The sequence below is a fragment of the Notamacropus eugenii genome, chromosome 3 (genome assembly GCF_028372415.1).
Source record: "Notamacropus eugenii isolate mMacEug1 chromosome 3, mMacEug1.pri_v2, whole genome shotgun sequence".
Lineage (NCBI taxonomy): Eukaryota > Metazoa > Chordata > Mammalia > Diprotodontia > Macropodidae > Notamacropus > Notamacropus eugenii.
This window is the reverse complement of record NC_092874.1, coordinates 58,454,456-58,478,996: the sequence shown is the minus strand read 5'-3', so window position 1 is coordinate 58,478,996 and position 24,541 is coordinate 58,454,456. Positions and strand designations below refer to the sequence as shown.

Genomic DNA, 24,541 nt, shown 5'->3' with positions numbered 1-24,541 from the left:
CTAGGAATATACCCCAAGTAGATCAAAGACAGAAATATTTCATACAAAACAAAATATTTATAGCAGCACTTTTTTGAGGTGACAAAGAACTGAAAGCAAAGTAGGTGCCCATTGATTGATGAATCACTAAACAAATTGTGGAATATGGATATATGCAATATTACTGTGCCATCTGAAAGCATAAAAATGAAGAATTCAGAGAATGAAGTAAGTAGAAGCTAGAAAACAATTCATAGGATTGCAATAATTTAAAAGATAAGAATAACGAAGTAAAACTTAAAATTGTGTGACTATTCAGACCAGTCTTGGGAAAAAGTAGAGAAAAGATTACCCCCCTCTTCATCAAAGAGATGGGTAATTGTGGGTGTGCGATATTGCATATACTGAAGTAGAAAGTAGATTTATTGGTTGATTTTGCCAAACTTTTTTCCCCTTTGTTTTTAATATTTCTCACAAGGAATGGAGTCTCTGGGTAAAACCAAAAGGGAGGGAAAATATATTTGGAAATGAATGTGCTGTAAAAACAAAAAAAATATAAACATTTAAATATAATTAAATTTTTAAAATATTATATGGGAATTCAGACTAGAAGCAACTATAGAAGAAATAACTGTGTTTGATGATCCTCTGATTTTTTTATATCAAATGAAATTTAAAACAGGGAGAAATAAGTTCACAGAAGCTGTTTCTTCTTAGAATTCTTCTCCTTTACTAATCATAAAAGTGAGTCATTTCATAAAGTGTCTTGAAAAACTTCAAGTGCAATATAATGTGAATTGTTATTATTGTTGCCATATGACTGACATTCATGCCTTCTTTAGAACATATTTATATCCTATGAAAGAAATGGATATGGGTCATGTTATTGGGACAGCTTGGTCTATAGCTTTTACCAAGTGGCATCATTTTTAAATGAATATGAAATCATGAAATGGAAAAATCAGTGAATTTTGTAGGTGGCAATGAGGCCTTCTACTTTGAGGGAATTGTGAGCTTCTATTCTTAGGAAAAACAATACAGAGTCTATTTTAATTTAGTGAAAATTTTGACAAGTAATATCAGATCACCAAAGGTATAGCAGGTTAAGAGCTGGCCTAGAGTCAAATCCTGATTGCAAATCCTGTCTGCCATGCTACTTGTTTGACCCTGTTCAATTCAATTAACCTCTAAATTCTCCAGCCATCTCTTTAAGACTACAAATTACAAAATAGTTGATGATCTGCATCAGTGGAGGACATTTTCACACAAGAAGTTACATACTCTGATGAAATTGTATCTGTGGCCCCCCAAAAATCCCAACTCCTAAACACCTTACCCCAATGTGTTTTCCCAATGGCTTTTTGGTATTTGAATGGCTCTGAAATAGAAATATTAACATGTACCCATCACCGTCTTTAGGTTTCATTTCACAATTTAGAACAGGTTCCCTCTCCAAACATTATTTAGCACACTTTGAATTTATGGCATTTATAAGTTGTAAAAAGGATAAAATGCAGATTTCTAGACTCAAGGGGGTCAAGCGATTTCCTTATTGTTACAAGGAGTATTAGTAGTAGAGCTAAAACTCTGATTTAGAAATTTCATATAAAATTTCAGTAGACTAAAGTTGTGACTTAGAAGTCAGTATTTGCAATTTTCAGGATGAACATCCCTTCCCCTACCATTTAAAATAGGCCCAATCCAATAATATGAGATTGGGTGTCCATCATGGGATAGGCAGAAGTGCATTTATCAGCTCTACTACTCATTAATCTTGGTCAAGTTGCTTCATCTCCCTAGGTCTTAGTTTCTTAGACTGTAAAATTATTGGGTTCCATTAGACAATTTTTAAAGTCCCTTTTATATTTGAACTCAAATAACCAACAATACCTATTTGCTCAATTTCTGGCTGGAACTCAAAAGTTGGTCAACTTTGGAATACATAATAGACTCCACTGTGAAATAGTTTGGTCAATTCTTTTTAAAATAGGTCAACAAGAGCATGGGCATTTAGCTACATTTTAAAGCAATAACAGATTCTGAGAGGCAAGATCTTACTGATTCAGGCAGTTATGTTGTCATCACTAGTCAGTAATACCTCCTCATTACTTAGCATTTCAGTTTCCTCATGTAGAAAATAAGGAGGTTCCAGTAAATGAAGTCTAAGACTCCTTTTAACTCTAAGGAAGCGGGATAAAATAGATGGAGTAAGGGATACTGAGTCAGAAGATTTCTGAGTCTGAATTCCAGGTGTGTTCCTTAGAAACTTTGTGAACTTGGGTAAGTCAACAATCCTCTCTGGTCCTAATTTCCTCATCAGGGAAATGAAGACTAGATAGCCTCTAAGATCTTGTCTAACTCTCATGTCTATGATCCTATGAGCTTATGATAATCTACTATCTAATGAGCTTTGTCTCTGTTTTATGTAATTCTGTAGTAAGTGCTCTGACCAAGGGAAAACAGAAGACAAATACAAATAAATAAGGCATACATTTTTGCTTTATGTGCAATTTTTCAGGGACACATCTATTGCTTAAAGTAAGGAACATATCTCCTTTCATTTAACAAGTTTCTAGATCAATACATACCTTTCAATGGCAATATAATTACTATTATCAGTAGTATTACTGTGGACAAACAAAACCGTTTAAAAAAAATACACACACACACACCAAGTCTCAATCACAGAACTCCAATACCAAAGTTTTAAAAATAGACCTTATTTGAGCTTTTTATTTCACATCACTTAAAGAGTTCAGATGAAGTAAACTTTTAAGTGTTTGTTTCACACCCATTGCCACCTGAGGAAAGTGTTTTTAAAATTACTCAGGACAAAAGTTATAAAATTTGCAATATTCACATTGTAAAACTATGTTTTCTCAGATGAAAATGCAATTTAAAATTATACAATACAAATGAAATGACTCAATAATGAAAACTGTTCCAAAAAAGGAGCAAGCCTGAATTTTTTACATCACCTGAAATTATTTGAATTACAGTTCCTTCAAGTCTTATAATTACAGGATGTTGACAGGAAATATGACCAATTTTTCTCCTGGAAGGTCATTTGCAGAATTTCAGCAGAATTAGGCATATGCTTTTGCTAAGAGCTTCATAAGATATATGAGGTGTGTGTGTATGTGTGTGTGTGTGTGTGTGATTTACATGAATCTAACAGCCTTTCTTATAGTCACATTTTAGGTAGAGACCAACAGCAATTAAACAGGGCCAATGTATTAAACCTCATTTCTAAGTATTTTATACTTACTCTCTTGAGAAAAGATCTTGCCAGACCTAGAAAAAGAACAACCATCCCACCAATGTGCAAAGGACTGGGAGATAGACAGCACACAACTGAATAATACAATTTCACATGGAAACAATCACTTTGGCTCAAGGCTGGGGGAAGTTTTATCCAAAAGTAATTTATCAAACACAATAATAGATTAATGTCCTTATGTTATTTCACTAAATGAGAGCGTGTTCATTCTGTTCAATGTTGCCCATGAGATCCTTTGTGTCACTAACTCCTGGAGTGGATGCTGTGTTAAAATAAAGGGTGTTGTCAAAGTTCGCTTCTTGTGGTACTCGGACCTGTCTTTTTCTGTAGAAGAAATATGCAGCAGCACCAGCTCCCGTCAGAATTAGGAGTACCACAACAACGACGATCCCAGCCGAATTGTGAGTCTTCGGGGTTATTATAGTCTCTGGTTCATCTATAAAGAAGCAGGAGTCACTGTTAGAGAAAAGACACAAGCAAAGCAGCAAAGCATCTGGTTTAGGGAGAAGAGGATAATGGCATTTTATCAGAGCAGGGGAATTTGTGGTTATTCTCTCACACCACGTTTATCAAACAGAAATGAAAGACAAGTAAGTAACAGTCCACAGGACACAAAGCAACATGCAAAACGTTATTATTATCTAGTTGTAGAGCTATTTTAGCTCCATAGGCACTGATTAGCTATTTCATTATCATTTTTAAACCAAAATAAGGTTAGAACTTGAAAATATAAATATTAAAAATTTATACAATTACATTAATTATTTTAGCACTGAAATTTCTGTGATGTCCTTACCTTTTGGTTTCTCCATTGGCTGAGTAGGTTTAACATCAACAACTTAAAAAAAAAGACATTTGTTTAAAGTTTACACGAGCTCATAATTAAATGACACTTGTATAATTTGTAATATTTAATTCTCAAATATGTGCTAACGATTCTATATTCATTTAGACTGTGCTCTACTATAATCTGTTCTGTCTATACTCTTTCCATAGCTTTATTTTATCCCCCTACCCATCCTATACTTGTACTCATTGAATGTAAGCATCCTGTTATTAATGAAACTTTTCTATAATAATGATAATAATAGTTCACATTTATTTAGCGCTTTACAATTTACAAAGTGCTTTTCTAAAGGAGCCAAATGAGATAAATGTTGGAAGTATCATTATTCCTATTCTATAAAGGAGGAAGGAGAGGTTAAAAGCTTGCCATGCTATTGCCAGTAAGTGGCAAAGATCAGACATAAAAGTCTCCTGATTCCCTGTCCATTACATCATGTTCCAAGTTCTCAGCATCAGATTCTAGATATATGAGGTATTGATGAGCTTGCTTGGGCTACAAATATCTCCAGAATGGGTCATCCCTACCATTCATGATTTTGGCAATATGAGAATATGTCTTCAAAATAAAATGATAAGCCTAAATTATAATATGGACATAAAGATAAAGGGCTTTGTTTGTTCCAGGAGAGCAACAGACAGAACTCTTTAACTATGATAATGCTCAATTTATCCCTCAACTCCCCAAGTCATTCTCTATTTGTAATGTCCCAATGATACTCCAATGTGACTCAAACTCTATTGGATACCTCACAACTGCTCTTTACTTCCTTCTGCTGGCCCCTCATTTATGTCTGACTAAGTGAATAGTGGAAATGGTGTGATGAACATTTTAACGTTACAGGAAAAAATACTTACTTTTTTCTCTTTTACAAATATATCCTTTGTAGGAAGAACAGTAAAGGTTGTTCCATTGGCCACTCGAAGAATAGAGCTCGACACAGTCTTCATTACGCTCACTAGAGGGCTCTCCACTTTTCCAGTTGACAAAAGATACTGGATTATTATTTATCCAAAGCCAGTTCCCTGATTGTTGGAAGGGAGAGTCAAAATTCACTTTGCAATAATCACTTGGAAAAATGTCAACTCTTTTAAGTAGGCAGAAATATTGACCTTATATACATATATTTGAAAAAAACAAATCATAATAGATTCCAAACCAGATTTTTCACTTATGAGGCTACAAGAAATTTTAAAGGGTTTTAACAAGCATCTTCTACTCACAAGGCACCATATTTGGTGCTAAAGGAAGTATGTTTTGGTCTGGGTAATTAATAGGAATTGTAAACTTAGCCATGGAGTTGTCAACTGATGTAACATTTTTTTCTTAAATAGAATTTTTCCCCAGTTACATGTCAAGACAGTTTTTAGTATTCATTTTTACATGATTTTAAGTTCCAGATTTTTCTGCCTCCCCTTCCCTCTTCCTAAAATGATAGGCAATTTGATATTCATTATACATGTGCTATTATATAAAACAATATTTCCGTATTAGTCACAATTGTGAAAGAAGAAATAGATCAAAAGGGAAAAAAACACGAAAAAGAATAAAGTGAAAAAAGTATGCTTTGATCTGCATTCAGACTCCATAGTTCTTTTTCTGGATGTGGAGAGCATTTTTCTTCATGAGTCTTTTGTACTTGTCTTGGATCACTGTGTCACTGAGAAAAGCTGAGTCATTCATAGTTGATCATCACACAAGGTTGCTGACATAGTGTACAGTGTTTTCCTGGTTCTGCTTATTTCACTTTTCATTAGTTTGTACAAGTCCTTCCAGGTTTTTCTGAAATGTGCCTGTTCATCATTTCTTATTGCACAATAGTATTCCATTACATTCATATGCCACACCTTGTTCAGCCATTCCCCTATTGATAGGCATCCCCTCAATTTCCAACATTTTGCCATCACAAAAAGGGTTGCTATAAATACTTTTACACATGTATGTCCTTTTTCCTTTTTTAATGATCACTTTGGAATACAAAAGGTATGCATAGCTTGATAACTCTTTAAGCATAATTCCAAATTGCTCTCCAGAACGGTTGGATCAGTTCACAACTCTATCAGCAGTGCATTAGTGTCCCAGTTTTTTCACATCCTCTCTAACAGTTATCATTTTCCATTTTTGTCATATTAGTCAATTTGATAGGTATGTAGTGGTACCTCAAAGTTGTTTTAATCTGCATTTTTCTAATCAAAGTGATTTAGAGCACTTTTTTATATGCCAACAGATAGCTTTGATTTCCTCATCTGAAAACTGCTTGTTCATATCTTTCACTATTTATCAATTGTGGAATGGCTTGTATTCTTATAAATTTGACTACATATATTTGAGACATGAGACTTTATCCGAGACACTTGTAAATACTGTTTCCCAGCTTTTTGCTTTCCTTCTAATTATGGTTGCATTGGTTTTGTTTGTGCAAAAGCTTTTTAATTTAATATAATTAAAATTATTTATTTTATATTTTGCAATACTCTCTATCTCTTGCTTGGTTACAAACCTGTAACTCACTTAACTTCTCCTTTAAGAGATGTTTACTGTGTTCAACTGATCTACCTTTCTATATCTTAGCCAGCACCAGATAATGCTATATGCATGTGTGTGTGTTTGGTATTGATATTACTTTATTACCTATGATACTTTTTAGCAAGATGTAGTTTCTGTCTTTATTTCTTTTAATGTGGTCTATTTTTGCTGTGTCTGAGATCAGGATTGCTATCCTAGCTTTTTTACTTCAGCTGAAACATAGTAGATTCTCCTCCAGCACCTAACCTTTACTCTGTATGTGTCTCTCTCTGCTTCAAGTGTGTTTCTTGTAAACAACATATTGTAAGATTTTGTTTTTTGATCCACTCTGCTATCTTCTTCCATTTTATGGGAGAGTTCATCACAGTTATGAATACTAATTGTGTATTTCCCTTCATTCTATTTTCCCCCTTTATACTTTTCTTTCTCTCTCCTTTCACCCTTTCTGTTCTCACCAGTGTTTTGTTTCTGTCTATAGTCTCTCCCTGTCTGCCCTCTCTTCTGTTAGTCCCCACAACCAATACCACCACCGTTTATTTAATCTCATCCCCTTCTATTTTCCTGTTGGCTGAGACAGATTTCTAGATTCAGCTGATTATGTATATGATTCCCTCTTTGAGCCAATACTGATTAAAGTAAGGTTCAAGCAATGCCTGTCACCACATTCCCATCTTTCCCTATTTTATTTCCTATTTCCTTTTTCCTGCCTGTACATGTGAAATAATTTACCCCATTCTATCTCTCCCTTTTGCACCCAGTGTACTCTTCTTTCTCATCCTTAACTATTTTTTATGTCACTCCCTCCAATTCACCTTATACCTGTGCACTCTGTCTATGTATATTCTTTCTAGCCATACTCTTAATGGTACAATTATTAAGAATTATAAGTATCACTTTTCCATGTAGTGATGCAAACAGCTAAGTTCCACTGAAAACCTTATGCTTTCTTTTTGCTTTTTACCTTTTTAGACTTCTCTTGGGTCTTGATATTGGGGATAATTTTTTTTGTTCAGATCTGGTTATGAAAGATTGAAATCCTTCTATATCATTAAATGGCCATTTTTTCCCTTGAAGCTTTATGCTTAATTTTGCCAGGTAGGTGATTCTTACTTGTAGTACTAGCTCCTTTGCCTTCTGGAATATCATGTTCCATGACTTCTAATTCTTTAAAGTTGCAGCTGCTAAGTCCTGTGTAATCCTGATTGTGGCTTGACAACATTTGGATTGGTTGTTTCTGGCCACTGGCAGTATTTTTTGCTTGACCTGATAGTTCTATAATTCGACTATAGCATTCCTCAGAGTTTTTATTTTGGGATTTCTTTTCTGAGGTGATCAGTAGATTCTTTAAATGCCTATTTTACCCTCTGGTTCCAGGATATCAGTACAGTTTTCCTTGATAATTTCTTGAAAGATACTGTCCAGGTTCTCTTTTGATTATGGCTTTCAGATAGTCCAATGATTCTGACTCTTTTGTCTCTTCTGTATCTGTTTTTTCAGGTCAGTTGTCTTTTACATTTTTACATTTACATTTTACATTTACAATACATGAGTTATTTTACATTTTCTTCTGTTTTTCATTCTTTTCCATTTGTTTGATTGATTCTTGATGTCTCATAGCTGCATTAGCTTCCACTTGCCCAATTCTAGCTTTTAAAGAGTTGTTTTCCTCAGTTAGTTATTGTACTTCCTTTTCCACTTGGCCAATTGTACTTTTTAAGGAGTTGTTTTCTTCAGTGATTTTTGTATCACCTTTTCTATTTAACCAAATCTATTTTTTAATCAATTGTTTCTTTTTCCAAGCTGTTGACTTTTTTTCATAATTCTCTTGCATCACTCTCATTTCTTTCCCCAGTTTTTCTTCTGCCTCTCTCATGTGATGTTTAAGCTCCTTTTTGAGCTCTTCCATGAGTTTTTTCTGGGCTTTAGACCACTTCTCATTTTCTTTGTGTTTTTGCCCATAACTGTTTTGACATTGTCCTCTTCTGAGTTTGTGTCTTGATCTTCCCTGTCACCATAATAACTTTCTGTAATTAGATTCTTTTTTTTTTTTTGTATTTTGCTCATCTTTTTTTGGCCTTTTTTCTTTTTTAAAAAATTTGATCTCTGCTCCAAGGGTGGAAAGGGCACTGTGTCATGCTCCTTGTTCTGGGGCTACTGGCTATTTACCTTGTGCTACACTGGTGTTGCCCTGAGGCCCACAGGGAACCTTTGTGTCTGGTGCTTCACTGAGAGGGTGGGGTAGGGAAGACTGGTACTACTGGAGGCTGTAGGAGTCTGGCAGCTTCTGAGGCCAGTGGGGTGTTTCTGCATTTCCCTGGGGTTACACTGAACCCCACATTAGTATGGCTGCTGGCAGCTGCTTGCTTGCCCAGGGCTATGCTGAAGTGTGTGCTGATTCTTGGAGTTGGAATCTGCCCATTCTCCTGGCTATGCTGAGGCATATTGGGGGAAGGGGAGATTGTGTGGGTGTTTGCTTGTTCCACCGCACTGGGGCTCAGGATCTCCCACTGATTTGCTGAGGTGGGGCTTGCTACTGGCTTGCTGGAATGCTTCCTCTCCTGGACTGCATTCCCCTTTTACCCAAGTAAGACAGATCTTTCTTGCTGATCTTTCAAGTTTCTTGGGCTAAAAGATTGTTTAATTCCTATCTTTTTGCAGGTTCTGATTTCATGGAATTTGTGGGTGCTATTTTATGGTTATTTGGAAGTGAATATAGGAGGGTTATGGTGATTTACTGCTTACTCCACCATTTTGGCTCCCATGACACAACTTTCCATTAGTAATTATGCTTCAAGTATTGACTTGATTATTGTTTCTGGAGCAAAATACAGATACCAAAAGTAGAGAACGAGTAGGCATTACTCGCCATGCTAAAGAGGATAACAAAATGATGGACAGGATGGCTAGATGGAATGTGAAGCAAGTATTGCTTGGTCTGGGGCTGAGAGTACATAATGGAGTTCCTGAGTTTGTACTTATTCACAAGAACAACTCAACCCAGACTGAGAGTTCCAAAGTTGAATGGATTGATGTAGGGAATGATTACTGGAAGTATGAATGACTTTTAAAGGTTGTGACCAAGAAACTAAGGAGTTTGGACTACATTTGGTAGGAGATGAGAAACTATTTAGGATTTTTGATCAGCACAATCACAACGGTCCATTAGAAAGATGTGTCTGGCAGTGGTACAAAGAATGAACTGGAGGAAGGAGATACAGAAAGATCAAAAGTCTGTTTATGAGATCAGCAAACAGGCCAGGAAAGAAATGAATAGTTCTTAATTGTGGGAATGGAAGGGAAGAGAATAATTCAAGAGCTACTGTGGAAATAAAAGAATAGGACTTGAAAAGTAATTAGGTATATAGTGAAGGTAATCCATCGTGAGTCCAAGATTATAAAGTGAATGACAAGCAATATGGTGAAACAATGGACACAAAGAGTAATTTGTGTTACCACACAGGTTAGTAATCAGGAGGAGGAAGAGTATGTTTTGGATCAAAGGAAATTAATCTGATAATGGCAATGTAGAGATTTTGGTACTAACAGAGATCACTGTCTCCCACGCTTGGTTCTCCCTCCTCATCTCTACCACCTGTCTTCTCGCTTCCTTCCATTCTCAGTTAAAGACCCTCCTTCAACATGGTGCCTTTCCCAGGTCTCCTTAAACTTAGTACCTTTCCACTAACACTACCTCCAATTTATCCTATCTGTATCTTGTTTATACATAGTTGTTTGCCTATTGTCTCCTCAATTAGACTGTGAGCTCCTTGAAGGGAGGGATGGTTCTTTTGCCTTTGTTTGTATCTCCAGCCCTTAGCATAGTGCTTGGCACATAGTAGGAGCTTAAAAATGCTAGTTGACTGACTAGGCAACTATAAAAGGGGACACAAAACTTCAAAGGCATATAGGAACAATGGTGTTGAACTCAGCAGAGCTCATATGCTGAACTCAACTTGTTCATGCAAATGAGTGAAATGTGAAGAATCTCCTCTTTTTACTCTTTTCCTTTTCAACTTTAATTTTTTTTACTGTATAAAACTATTCCATTAAGAATATTAAATAAATATGGGGGGAAAATAAACCTCTAACTATTTCTATTGACCACAATATGCTGTTTGTTACAGGGGTTTTATTTTTCTTACTTTTTTTGTTCCTTTCTTTCTCAGTTGGGCAAACAGGGAGCAGAAGGAGATAGGGGTGAAGGGGGCTAGTAATAGGGTTGTCAAAAAACAGAAAAGAAAAAAAGAGGTTAGGTTTTTAAAATTCACAAAAAAGAACAGAGGGGCCAGAAAAAAAATCACATCATCAGGACAGAATTGAAAGCCAAAGCTTAAATTTACCATCTATTTAAAATGAAAAGCAAATCTGCATTAACAGAAATCACCATGTCACAATCCTTTTTTCTGCTCAGATGGATAGATAGATAAATAAACATGATACCTAATGTTAGGTATGATACATACACACACAAATATATACATACATATATGATATGATATTTAATAGCAGGGTGTCTATACCTCTGTAAGTATATACATATGTGTACATACACATATACACACACACATATATATATATATATGAATAATTTCTTTGCTTGGTATTGCAATTCAGAATAAAAATAAATATTTTTAAAAGACCACAACATGCTATGCATTACTTATCCACTCCTCATCTTTTATAATGAAAATATGATGAGAAAACCATGAATCAATCGCAAAACCACTGAAATTGTTCTTTTCCCTTGGAACAGAAGATTCCAGATGTTCAGTTCAATTCAATTTCAGTTAAAAAAAAATTAAGTGCTTTTGACATCTAAGTTACTACAGAGATAGAAAGGTGAGAAAATCCTTACCCTGAAGGAGTCCATCATCTCCTGGGGGCAACAGAGAGAATAGTAGGTACATCAGTAAGCAAGATAGAACATAAAAGAGTAGAATGTGAAAGGGAACAAGTAGATACACAAATATGGCTAAGAGAATATAAAAGGGTCAGATGTGAAAAGGGCAAAGAGGAAACTCCAAGTGTTCATGGAAAGTTGGAGAAGTGTTGGAGAAAGGTTACTTCTACATAGAGGTGAGAGTGGGTGGAGGATGGAGGAGGTGACAGTGGAGATTGGTCTTGAAAGAAAAGGTGATTTTAATAAGTAGAAATGAGGAGGGAGGAGGACCGAAAATGCTTATGCTAAATAAAGGTATAACAATACTTACCTTCTACATTTCTAAACATTCCTAACCAAAAATTGGTTTTGCTTTTAAGTGGTTCAACCTTGTGTTTCAGAAACTCTGATTCCATATCTGACTCAATGGAAACCAAACTTGCACCTGAAAAGTGGACAAAGGAACAAATATGATTCAGATACATGGAACTGGTGGGAATGGCTTATTCTTTGGGCCAACTACATAATGGCCAAGATGCTTAAAAAGTGGTCCTGAATCTTGACCTGCTCTTCATGAGAGGACATTCTCTTGAATGACACAATACCTAATGACTGGGTGCCTCCTTCCTAGCCACTCAGTGGCTATTCATTCGGTCTCTCTAAATCAGGGACTCTTTACCTTTTTTGTGACCTAGACCTTTTGGGTGATCCAGTGAAGCCTATGGAATCCTTCTCAATATAATATTTTTAGGCAAGACAATAAGCTTGTCTTAAATATTTATAATTTCCTAAACTCTGGAGATACAAACAAAACAAAAGACAATCCCCGACCTTAAAGAGCTATTCTAATAAGAGAAGACAATACACAAAAGGAAGATGAGAAGGCGAACATGGTATCAACATCTAGAAAGCCAAAAGCAAAGTCAGGAAGGGATTGAAGACTCATCATCCTGGGACCCTTCTCAAAATGCATAAAATGAAATACATAGGAAAAATACAAGGGAAATAAAATATATTGAAATCATTTTCAAAATATTTAGAAAAAACAAGTCAGACTCAATTCAAGAACTGCTCTAGAAGAATTCAGATTTTTAATTTTGATCCCCATAATGGTATAAGTTCATTTCTAAGGTGAACATTAGAATTCATTTATTGCAAAATGGGGTGGGGGAGCAGGAGGTGAAGTGCTCCATAATTATTATTAAACTGACGTATTTCATATGAACACACACACTAGCTATGTGACGTTGGGCAAAGTCACTTCATCTCCTAGACCTCAGTTTCCTCATTTGTAAATTGAGGGACTAGACTTGATGACTTCTAAGGCCTCTCCATCTACATCTATGATCCTATGAGATGTTATTTCTAATTTCTAGGGTTCATCATCAACCACAAACAACTTCACGCAACAGCCACAGACAGTTGTTGGTATGAATACCAGAACTATTTCATGAACAGTTACAAAATGAAGATTTACATTCTGCCCAATAATATAGAATGTTATGGTGGAGTAACTGAAATTCAGTAATATGATATTAAGAATGGAGAAGCCAAAATTTGATAAAGGAGGATATGTAGTGATGGAGATATCAAAAGAAAATCTAGTTTGAAAGAGCTAAATGAAAACAGAATGTTGCTTATTTCCAGCCTTTCCTTTTTCTCACCTATTTTGCACACTATGAATTAAGGAATCTTCCCAATATGCCATTTGTATTGTATTGATCTCTAGAGCAAAAGTCTTCAATGATTCTCCCCTATCAATAAGATAAAATCAAACTCATTATCATTGGTCCTTCCTTTCAAAGACCAATGACATCGCAGGGTGATGACATGAACTTTAGTGTGGTAGAGTTGCACAAAATCATCAACGTCATTCATTCTTCCAGAGTCATCAAAGTCCAGTGGCAAGACAAAGTCAGGATACTTGGCAATGGCTCAGGAGGCAGTGGATGGAATCTTTGATGCCTGACCAAGCTCTCAGTATTCCACAATACCTACTTCAGTTGCCTCTATGGCAATTGGAACAAATTGTTTCCATCCACCCATTCTGACGGTGTAGTACAGCCTGGGGATGGGAAGTCTCCACGTGCTTGGGCTCACTGACAGGTTTGTGGCCTGCTGGTCACCCTTAATCTGGTTTAGCCTATCTGTCAAGATGGTTTTAGCAGAGTGTGGCCATTGTACATGCTACAGCTTCTTGGAGTTGCTGGTGAGAACTGGATGAAAGGTGGATACCAAAGGTGGGTGAGCAGCCCAGAAAAGGGCTCAGCACACCCTCACACCAGAGGTACTAATCCTCCCTGAATGCTCCATACATCTCTCCCAAATTCCTTAGGTTAGTGTTCAAAACACTCCTCAGTCTAACCTCTATTAACCCTCCAAAACTAATCTCTTAATAAACCACTGTATGAGTCTTCAATTCCAACCAAATTGTTCTAATACTCACTGTGCAAGAATTGCACTCCTACTTCCAAGGAATCTATATACAAACTTAAAATCAATTAATAAATCAACAAATATTTATTATTATTAAATGTCTACTTTGTGCTGGGTATTATGGTAGGTACTAGGCTATAAATGCAAAGTACAAAGAAATCTCTACTCTCAAGAAATGAACACTCTAATTAATGGGAAAGGTTTTTTTTTCATTTTAGAATGAAGAAAACTGGGACCTAGAGAGGTAAAATAACTTGTCATTGTGATATGGTAGCCTTCCTTCTCCTCTACCACTTAGTTAAATTCTACGCTTCCTCCAACATCTATCTTAAATTCCCTCCATTCCTTCCCTCACTGCCTTGGCCAGCCCTCAGCAAACACCTCCTCTGAATTTCTCTAACACTTACTGACTATACTAATCTGTCAATTAGCATGCACTAAATTTTATTTATTCGAGGTAGATGCATGAATGGATAGATGAGGCTCCTGGGCATAATGTAGAGGATAGACCTTGGGAATAGGGAGATGTAGGTCCCACCTCTTACACAAACCATCTGAATGATCATGGGCAAGTTACATAATCTCTGGGTGCCCCAAGGAACTCTCTCAGGGAGTATGTCTTGTACCATGGCAGGTGGGGGAAGAGGGGAAAGTGAGGGAAACAGAATAAAGAATGAAAGAGAAAGGAGAGAGAGACAGAGAGAGGGAGAGAGAAAGAGAGAGAGAGAGAAGGAAAGAAGAAGAAGAAAGAACAGGATCAAAGGAATGGGGGGAAAGATACGTTAAATAATAAAGGAGATCTCTCCATTTCTTCCCTTTCCAACTCCTGATCTTCTGAAGTCAGAAATCAATAATATTATTGATATACAATATAAATAAATATATAATATATAAATATAATATTATATCAATAATAAATATTGCTGCTATTCTCTTCCCATACTAGCCTTTATCCTCCTGCCAGCACATGACACTAGAATCAGTCCCTGTTGGCACCACCCTATACATTTGGATGGAGCTATAATCTCATCAATTGCCACATTCCCACTAATAATGCCATCCAGCATCCATTCATGAAGACCCATCCTGTCTGGCTTTTGTCCATGTCCTACCATGAATCCACCAGAAAGGGTTCCTCAAAGACTTTCTGGACATACGCAGTTCTGGGGTAGGTGTTAAATGCATTTTCTTTTGAAATCGGGCAGAGATCAATGGAGAATGCAATATGTATGCTAATTTTCTTTGTTTCTTGCTACAGGACTGGCCCTAGTTTTTTCTCCAGGTCATATACTTCTCTAGGGATATTTATCTACCATCCTGGAAACATTTTTAGCCCCAGCACCAGAATCATTGTTTCCTGATTACCACCTGCTTAGGTACATATGGAGAGGCTCATCACTAGTAAGTCAGTCACTTAAGGTAGAATAGAGACTTTAAACAATTAAAGAGCAAATAAGGCATTACCTAAAACTAAAGTCAAAAGAAAAATCTCCCCTTTTATTAATGCTTTAGTTCAACAATGAGAATGGTCACTCAAGTCAGACTTGATTGGTTTTACATATTTAGATAAAAATAGATTTTATCCTGTTTCTCCTGGTGACAAGTTTTTGTTAATGTTCTACTAACCCATTTTTGGCTGGTACCCCTAAGATCAGATCCAACTCTGAAAATGTATTACTGTTCTGATGAATAGCCACTATTATTGAAAAGAAAAACTTTTTTTCCTTTAATTAACAAACTACTCCACTTTTGAAAAAAAGAAACTAAGCAAAGCAGAGAAAATCAATTGAGTCTCAACACAGCACAACACTAGAAGTGAATTCAGTGCCTTAGCAGTGAGAAGTAAACTTTTTTATTTTATAAAATCTAAATCAGGTGGTTAAACTTCACCTGAAGTCGAATTTTTAGCAAAAAGGGTCAATTTTTAAACCCTGTCTCTGACACATACTACCTATCTCTAGGCCTTCGGCATTTTCCTTCTCTGGGTCACAATTTCCTCATCCATTAAATAAAATGAAATGTTTGAATTTGACAGTCTCCAAATTTCCTTTGAATTCAGTCATAGGTTCCAATGGTGGGTCTAGACAGAAATCTGAATAAAAGGCCAGTAGTTGTTGGGTTAGCTGATGATTAAACATATGTTAAGTAAATAAGATTACAGATTTAGAGTTTAAATGGATTGTACAGGTCATCTAATCCAACTGCCTCATTTCACAGATGAGGCCCCATGGAGAAACTATGACTTGCAAAAGGTGAGATTTAAGTAAATGGAGGCAGCATGAAAAATATTTCCGAGATAAAATTCTATATGGTAGTTTATATTTTAAAATAGTTCTGCAGCAGGTCCTCTGGAAAAGGAAGAGTAAAAGAAGAAAAGAGTTTTAAAAAAAGAAAGACCTAGGCTGAATGTTGAGGATGGGTTTTCCCTGCTCAGCTGAAGATGAATCAGAACAATCTTTGATTTTAAAGTATTTAAGAAACAAGTCAGCTCTGTTTTGCTCCTTTGGATTTTAGCTCTCTTTTTTCTACGTCTATCCCCACTTAAGGGAATCTGATGCAAATGGTTTTCTAGTTTTGGTTAGATGAGTCTTAAGGACAGAGTCACTGACAAGGTTCATCTCAGAATATAAAAGCCATTGGATTTGTAAGTGAGAAAAGAAAGTATCTCTTTATTTGTCTGAAGTATGGCAATCCAGTGACTAGACCTAGTTGGGAATTTGAGACAGATAAAATGGGAAAAGAGGCCAAGTACTCTTTAGTATATCTGCTGAGTTCATCTCTACAACTGTTGGGATCTTGTTTTTAAATGGCTCTGCAGTTTTGGGAAGTCCAATTCTTTCTCACAGTTCTAGAGTTTGGACAAAAACTGGCAGACATACTTTGGAGAAGGTAATATGGCTTTTTATGATAAAAGAAATTCATTTCAGGGAAGCAAATAGAGAAAAAGTAGAAAATCAGATATTCATTATTTGAAGAATTTAAGGGACACTTGTAACCTCTTGTTCCAATATGTACAACCTGTGAGTCAATTCTCAGTAAAACTCATACTTACCCATTCGACTACATTCCAGCAAAGCTTGGCCCCAGCTTCTTGTAGAGGAAGATTCAATATAGTAGCAATGACGATGGAAAGGGATCCAAGAAGTTTGTTCTGTATCTGGACATCTGCCAGGCAATTGTGGAGGCTCTGTGGAAGGCTTCACTGGGAGGTAAGAAGAAAATTAAATAAAAAAATCTCAGGTTTATGAAAGAAAAGACATTCTGAGATCTACTTAAGGTGAAAGAAAATCTACCACCGTTCATATGTAAGACATAATCAATTGTCCATCATTTGAATTCATCATTATCACCATTTGAATTTTTATGATTTTATCGGTTCTATTGATTTTATACAATCACAAAAATAGGGCTTTGATGTCAGAAGCATCCCAGAACCTTCCACCCAATCTCCTCATTTTCTAAATGGGAAACCTGGTGTTTGTGATTTGGCCAAGATCACACTGTTTCTTAGTGTCTGAAGCAAGATTAGAACTCTGGCCTCTAGCATGGTTTAGCAGTCAGTATAAATTATAAATTTAAATGGCGAGTCAGTATCAGGATGTGAATTCTGCAAAATACTACTTGTGTGAACCTGGTGGGCTGCTTTCTCATGTTGGGTCTTACTTTCCCTATCTAGAAATGAGGCACATAAGAGCAGCAATGCTCCCAAGTAAAGTGTGAACCAGATTAAAATGTTAATATTTAACAAAATAGGCAAAATATGATAACAGATTGATCATGTTACATTTTAAAACTAAGTCAACATGTGGCCCAGGGGAATCCTTTTGTACAGATCAGTGGCCTCAGTTTGTATCTGAGGCACTAGTACATTTGATGGTCTTGAAGGCTTTTTCCAACCCTAACTCGGCAACCCAATGATCCTTTGGATGAAACTGTCTCTCAGTCCAGTGGTATTTCTACTACAGTCTATGGTAGCTGCTCATAATTCAAAAATTACATAATCAGACACATGCACAGCAATATTGAAGTCTAATTCTTGAGCTCCTAGGTGAAATTTTGCAAAAGTATTAGTGTTCTCAGCTGCTATTCTAAGTTATATGGTCACCATAGGAACCCTTTGGACTTGGGGTCCCTAAGGCTTCCGTCCTACCTGGCTAGTGAAAAGTTAGCATTTATTACTCTTATGCCACTGCGTAAGCCAAAGATGCCATTCTAAGTTTGAGAGCAGTTTCACCAATTCTGAAAAATCTAAGAATAGACGGTGTTCCATTATTTTATGTTAGAACTGCATACTAAATAATACGAAATACAATACAATACAATACAAAAAATAAGAAGATATGTTTAGGGAATAAGGTGCCATAAAATCAGAAGAATTCACTAATAAACACTTAGAATTTATCAGTGGCAAATAAACATTGGTAATATGGGAAGTATTATTTACACTGGTAAAATGGGAACTGGACCTATATTTTCATCCGTATAGGGAACTCCCAGATAGGAGAATTGTTGCTATCAGTGTAGGTTGGCATGGAATCTTCTCTGCAATTCATATTCCAGGAAAGTTGCCTGGGCAGCTTAAGTGCCTTGGCCACCACAGTCAGGGTATTAGAGGCAGGATTTAAATCCAGGTCTGCCTGGCTCCAGGGGTGGTTCTCTGTTCACTATATCAGGATAAGAAATGTTTCACCTTAATGTCAGCACTGTTTGGGGCTGGAGGAAATGAATAATGAATGGTTGATCTAATACGCTCCTGTTAGATAGAGATTTTTGCCTGCTCACAAGTTGCTGAGACAATGATTAAAGCTTCCAGTGGCACAGTGACTGGGGTAGGTACTTGCTTGCTTCGAAAATCAAAATCCCCCCAAATAGTATTATAATGTCTAATTACCATCTGATTTTTTGCAGAGAAATTGGTAAGTTTCATTACAAAGTGCTGTCTTCCAGAATCCATCTAAATCCATATAGACACAACCTGATTTCACTTGAGGTTCCCCAGGGGCCCAGTTTGTGTATCTCATTCTCCAGTTATCAACCCATACGTATGCACCTTCAGTCTATAAGGAAAAACATGGCTTAAGTTACTCCATGTGACACCAAATTAACCAACTGAAAAAAAATGTAATCAAGTCAAAAAATTTTTCCCCACAGATTTATACACAATTTGAATTGGCGGGTACATTAGAGACCATCTAACTAAACTCTCTAATTTTATGGAGAGGGAAACCGAGGCCCAAGAATATTAATGACTATTCCAAATTCATATAATTAGTAAGCAGAATGGGATCAAGATCCCTGGTTTCTTGATTCCTAATCCAGCACTGATGCATGATTCTCAGGATATCTTTTAATCCATTTCATTGTTTAATAGTTATATATATAGTTAATTTATATATATAAATATACATATATAAAATTATAAATTTGATAATTTATTAATTCATGCAAAATTCTTAACAACACAGCCTAGTTAATGCCCTATAAGTGACAAAATGTTTGAATTATTATTACTGAAAGGACATCTGCAGCAGGCAATGCTCATTAACCGGTTAATGTCCAATGTAGGTAGAGCTGTTCCATTATTGCAAGAAATATTTTGCAATGTTATAGCATATAAATCAATCAATGATTTGGTTCTCATTGATTCCATATAAATTTTATATAATTAAATATTAATCATGCTAATTTGGCTGAAAAGAATGATATAGGATAAAGTAAAATAATCTTCTATAAAATAAATGTACATTATATTTATCATGGATAACTAAAAGTAAAAGAAAAATATATTTAAGTTTGTGAAAGAATTGGGACAATATTTACTAAGAAAGGTATCCATGCTTAAATGGCAAAAAATAATTTAGAAGTAAAAGATAAAAAACTTTTTTAAAAAACAAAGCATTATAAAGTATAAGCATACAATTGATTCATAGCCAATACCATACTTCCTTTTAAGAAATGGTGGTGAGAGGACTTAGTCATGACCCTGTTTACCAGAAAAGCCTCTAGTTCAAGGTTCTTTTGTCATCTGGCAGAGTCACTGTTCACCACTGACTCCCCAGACATAACAATAGTTCTTCTCCTCCTCCTCCAGGGGCATTTGAAAGATAGACTCATGCAGGAAATATTCCATACTCATATGGAAGCACCATAATTTTAGGAATCTATAATAACCAACTGGTAGAGTACTCATAGAAAATGCACCTACCACCCAGCCTTAACCTTCCCCCCACTCAAATATTCTGTAGGCAGATATAATTGCATTCAGTGCTCAAATAGAGCTGTGATCTCAAGGCTGAGAATATCCACTTCAATAATGCAAATGCCTATCCTTTGACCATCTTGTGGGACTCCTGCCCATGTCTTCCCTCAAGTTTACCACAGGGGATTTATCCACTGTGCTGTAGGCCTTCCTCACTTTATCCTGACATGTCCAGGACAGCACACAAGCTGCCCAGGGTCATCTCTCAATCACACAACATCAGTGACTCGTCCTCTTCTTCTATCATATAACCCCCTGTGCTTTGGTTTTTCTTCAAAGTTCTTTATTTATTTTATGCTGCATTCTATTCAATGAGACCACCCAGTTGCCCATACACTTCTGGCTAGTACTAATTTTTAATTCTTTTATAAGTATGGTTTTCTTTGACCTGCAGGCACAGAACAATTTGAGTAGAATATTGGGTTTTTTAAAATGAAGTGCTTTTTTTCCCCAAGATAAGTTTGATAGGATCAGAAATTTATAGCTGGAAGGGAGTTGAGAGGCCATCAATCAAAACTTATCATTTTAGAGATGAAAAAACAGACCCAAAGAGGCTAAGTGGCTTCCCCAGGGTCACACAGCTAGTATCTGAAGAAGGATATAAAAGCAGATCTTCCTGCCTCTAAGTTCAGTTCTCGATCTATTAGGCCACATTGCTGTTCTTTAAGAAAGAAGCTATGCAACTTTCCAAGGCAATCTAGTCTGACCTCTCCCCAACATTTTATCCTGGCCTTCATTTATTTTCTATTTGTTCCAACTGTCCAAGATGCATATGCTGATCAATGTCATCCATCTATGCTTTTTCCACTTGTCTTTTCTCATGTGAATTCTTTTGAATGACTATAAATTTCTTCCAGAAGGTTCTGCAATGTTTCAAGGCTTGATACAACCAATAATCAATCAATTAATATTTATGAAGGGCCTATTAAGAGCAGGTAAGTGGTACAGTGGATAAAGTGCTGGGCTTGGAACCAGGAAGACTCATCTTCATGAATTCAAATCCAGCCTCTGATACATACTAGCTGTGTAATCCTAGACAGGTCACTTAGTTCTGTTTGCCTCAATTTCCTCATCTGTTAAATAAGCTGGAGAAGGAAATGGCAAACCACTCCAGTATCTTTGCCAAGAAATCCCTAAATGGGATCATGAAAAGTCAGATACAATTGAAACAACTCAACAACAACAAATTATGTTCCAGACACTATGCACCACAAGGCAAAGGCATAAAAGATCACATCATCCACAGAAAATATTTCTTCAATTTGGACTCTGTGCTGGATCCCCATCATGACAGTGGCCAACTCCTATCGGCAAGCATTTTACTTCCAAAAGTCTACTTGTAGCCAAGAATATCCTCTTTGAGAATATGCTTGATACTTGATACGTGATATATTTTTCATACAAATTTTATATAGATAAGAAAATAGGCATATAGTTAGGTGATTATAGATAGCCTATTAGTTGCTTATTTTTGCTATTAATGAATTTCAAGATTTTTGCCATAGCTTTGGGATTGTAACTTCCTTCACGTATCTCATGACTTAATCCCTCAACATCCTCACAACTCTGTTGCCTCCAGATCAGATCTCTATGCACACCTGGTCTAATCCTATCATTGTTCTCTTTAATGCCATTTCCACCTTTTCAATAATCACATCCATGACTGTCTGGTACAAATGTGATGCCTAAGCGTTCAAATATGGTGGCTCTATTGTCTTGGATAGTTAAAAAAAATTGCTGCAAAACTCTTTGCAGATCTGTTTCATTTTTCTTTTGTTTAGAAGCTTCAATCTAGCTATTGGCACTCTAAATGCATGATCAAGAAGCATTTGTTAAGTACCTGCTGTTTACAAGTGAATTTTATCAAACATTTAAAGATAAATGTATTCCAATATTAAATAAATTATTTGGAATAGCAGGCAAGGAAGTGATCCTACCAAACTCCTTTTATGAAACATACTGATACCTAAGCCAGGAAGTATAAAAACAGAGAAAAAATTATAAAACAATTTCATTATTGAATATGGATGCAAAAATTCTGAATGAAATACTAGCTAAAAGATTATAACAATATATTATGAAGACTATACGTTATGACTAGGATTTATACTAAGAAAGCAGGGATGGTTTAACATAAGGAAAACTGTGAATATAATGGGTTATATCAATAATAAAAGTTTAAAAATCATGTGATTATATCTGTTAGTGCAGAAAAAGCTTTTGATAAAGTACAACATTCATTTCTATTAAAAAACACTTGAAAATATAGGTATAAGTGGATTTTTTTCTTAAATTAAAAAAAAAAGTATTTTACTAAAACCATCAGCAAACATTATTTGTCATGGGGATAAGCCAGAAGCCTTCCCAGTAAGATCAGGTATGAAACAAGGACACCTACTGTCACCAATATTATCAAATATTGAATTGGAAATCCCACCAATAACAATAGGAGAAGAAAAAGAAATAGAAGGAATCAGAATGTGGAAAGAGGTAAGAAAATGATCTCTTTTTGCAGATGATACGATGATGTACTTGGAAAATCCCAAAGGTTCAACTAAAAAGATAGATGAAACAATTTTAGCAAAGTAGCAGGATATAAAGTAAATCCACACAAATCATCAGCATTCCTATATATCACAAACAAGACCCTGTAAGAAGACATAGTAAGAGGTATCCCATTTAAAATAACTCCAAACAATATAGAATACCTGGGAGTATAACTATCAAAACAAACCCAGGAATTATATGAACAAAATTATATAAAAAAAACATTTTATGCGAATAAAATCAGATTTTTTAAATTGGAGAAATATTAATTGTTCATGAATAGGCCTGGCCAATATGACAAAAATTATAACTTTATGTAAACTACTTAATATAGTCAATGTCATTAAATTACCAAAAATTATTTTACTGAATTAGAAAAAATTACAACAAAATTCATTTGTAAGAACAAAAAGTCAAGAATATCAGAGGAACTAATGAAAAACTGTAAAGAAAGGAGTTTAACAGTACCAGATTTTGAACTGTACTATAAGGCTGCAATTATCAAAAGCATTTGGTACTAAGAAAGAGAAAGGTAAATCAGTGGAATAGAGTAGACATACACTTTAGAGCAGCAAATAATTAAATAAATAAATAAAACAGAGCAGCAAAAAAATAAATAAATAATTTTGTATCTGGCAAGTTTAAAGACAAATTTTGGGGATAAGAATTCATTATTTGGTTAAAAAATTGTTAGGAAAACTGGAAAACAGCCTGGCAGAAACTGAACCTAGACCAATCTCTTACACCATCTACCACAATAAGATCAAAATGGATACATGACTTAGATATAAAGAGATATTACAAGAAAATTTTAAGAACTTAGTACTTGATTAGTGCTCAAAGTAAGACTATATTACTAAAGAAAATGAATCATATAAGTCTTGACTTTCTCACAATAAATAAAACCAGAAGAAAGTTGCAGCCAAATGGAAGGTTGGCTCACAATTTCTCTTTGAAAAGGAAAACAAAAGATTTGATACTTAGTTGTGTTATACAACTAAAGACAATAAGGAACATCATTTCATGTGACATTTGGTCATCCCACATTTCAGTGCTCATGATAAGCATTTGCAAAAGAACTGCTATGAAAAAAATTAAAGCATAATGGCCCACCTTCTGTATAGCAGAGGCAGGGAAATTCTATAACAACAAAACAAAACAAAACTTGATATGACTTCCCAAATTAAATCAACAGACACTCTGAGGGTTAGCATGGAATTGTGTGGTGAACCAGCCTCCAAATAAGGAAGACCTATGTTCAAGCCCTGTCCCAGACATATCCTGTCTATGTGATTTGGGGCAAATAATTGAATCTCTTCACATCCCAGGAAACTCTACAAAAATAAGTTAGAGAGTAGGTGGCCAATTTGCATCAAGAGAGTTACCTCATGAGGGGTGCATACTCTCATAAAATCATCATTTTGGACTTAAAAAAATAACTCTGATACTTTAAGGCAAAGGTGGAATAGGTGAGGAAGACAAGATACACTGGAAAATGATCATCAGGGATCAAGAATGAGAGAGGTCAGAGACTTGTAGACTACACAGAAACCTCATGGTTACATACCATGAATATTATCTTGGGGAAAGGAATCATTAAGTATTGGTCATGGAGAGCATCAAATAACATCACAAAATAAAAGAACTGTTTGTATCTTAGCAGACAGAAAAGCAGACAAAAAAGAAATTTAATTATTTTCTACTCTAAATTGTATGTCTACTCTGTTCCACTGATTTACCTTTCTGTTTCTTAGTCAATACCAAATGGTTTTGATCATTACAGCCTTGTGG

At 35.6% G+C, this 24,541-nt stretch overlaps 1 protein-coding gene across 1 annotated transcript in view; it reads right to left on the bottom strand.

The window, feature by feature from the left end:
- Positions 1-2,683: 2,683 nt before the first annotated feature.
- The window catches only part of MRC1 (mannose receptor C-type 1), a 117,287-nt gene continuing 95,429 nt past the window's right edge, over positions 2,684-24,541 (bottom strand). Inside the window, exons 25-30 of the mRNA XM_072651637.1 lie at positions 18,836-19,001; positions 16,997-17,146; positions 11,840-11,953; positions 4,961-5,128; positions 4,056-4,097; positions 2,684-3,695 (exon numbers count right to left, since the gene is read on the bottom strand). Coding sequence (XP_072507738.1) covers positions 3,448-3,695; positions 4,056-4,097; positions 4,961-5,128; positions 11,840-11,953; positions 16,997-17,146; positions 18,836-19,001 — 888 coding nt within the window. The 3' untranslated portion in view covers positions 2,684-3,447. The remainder of the gene's footprint in view (positions 3,696-4,055; positions 4,098-4,960; positions 5,129-11,839; positions 11,954-16,996; positions 17,147-18,835; positions 19,002-24,541) is intronic.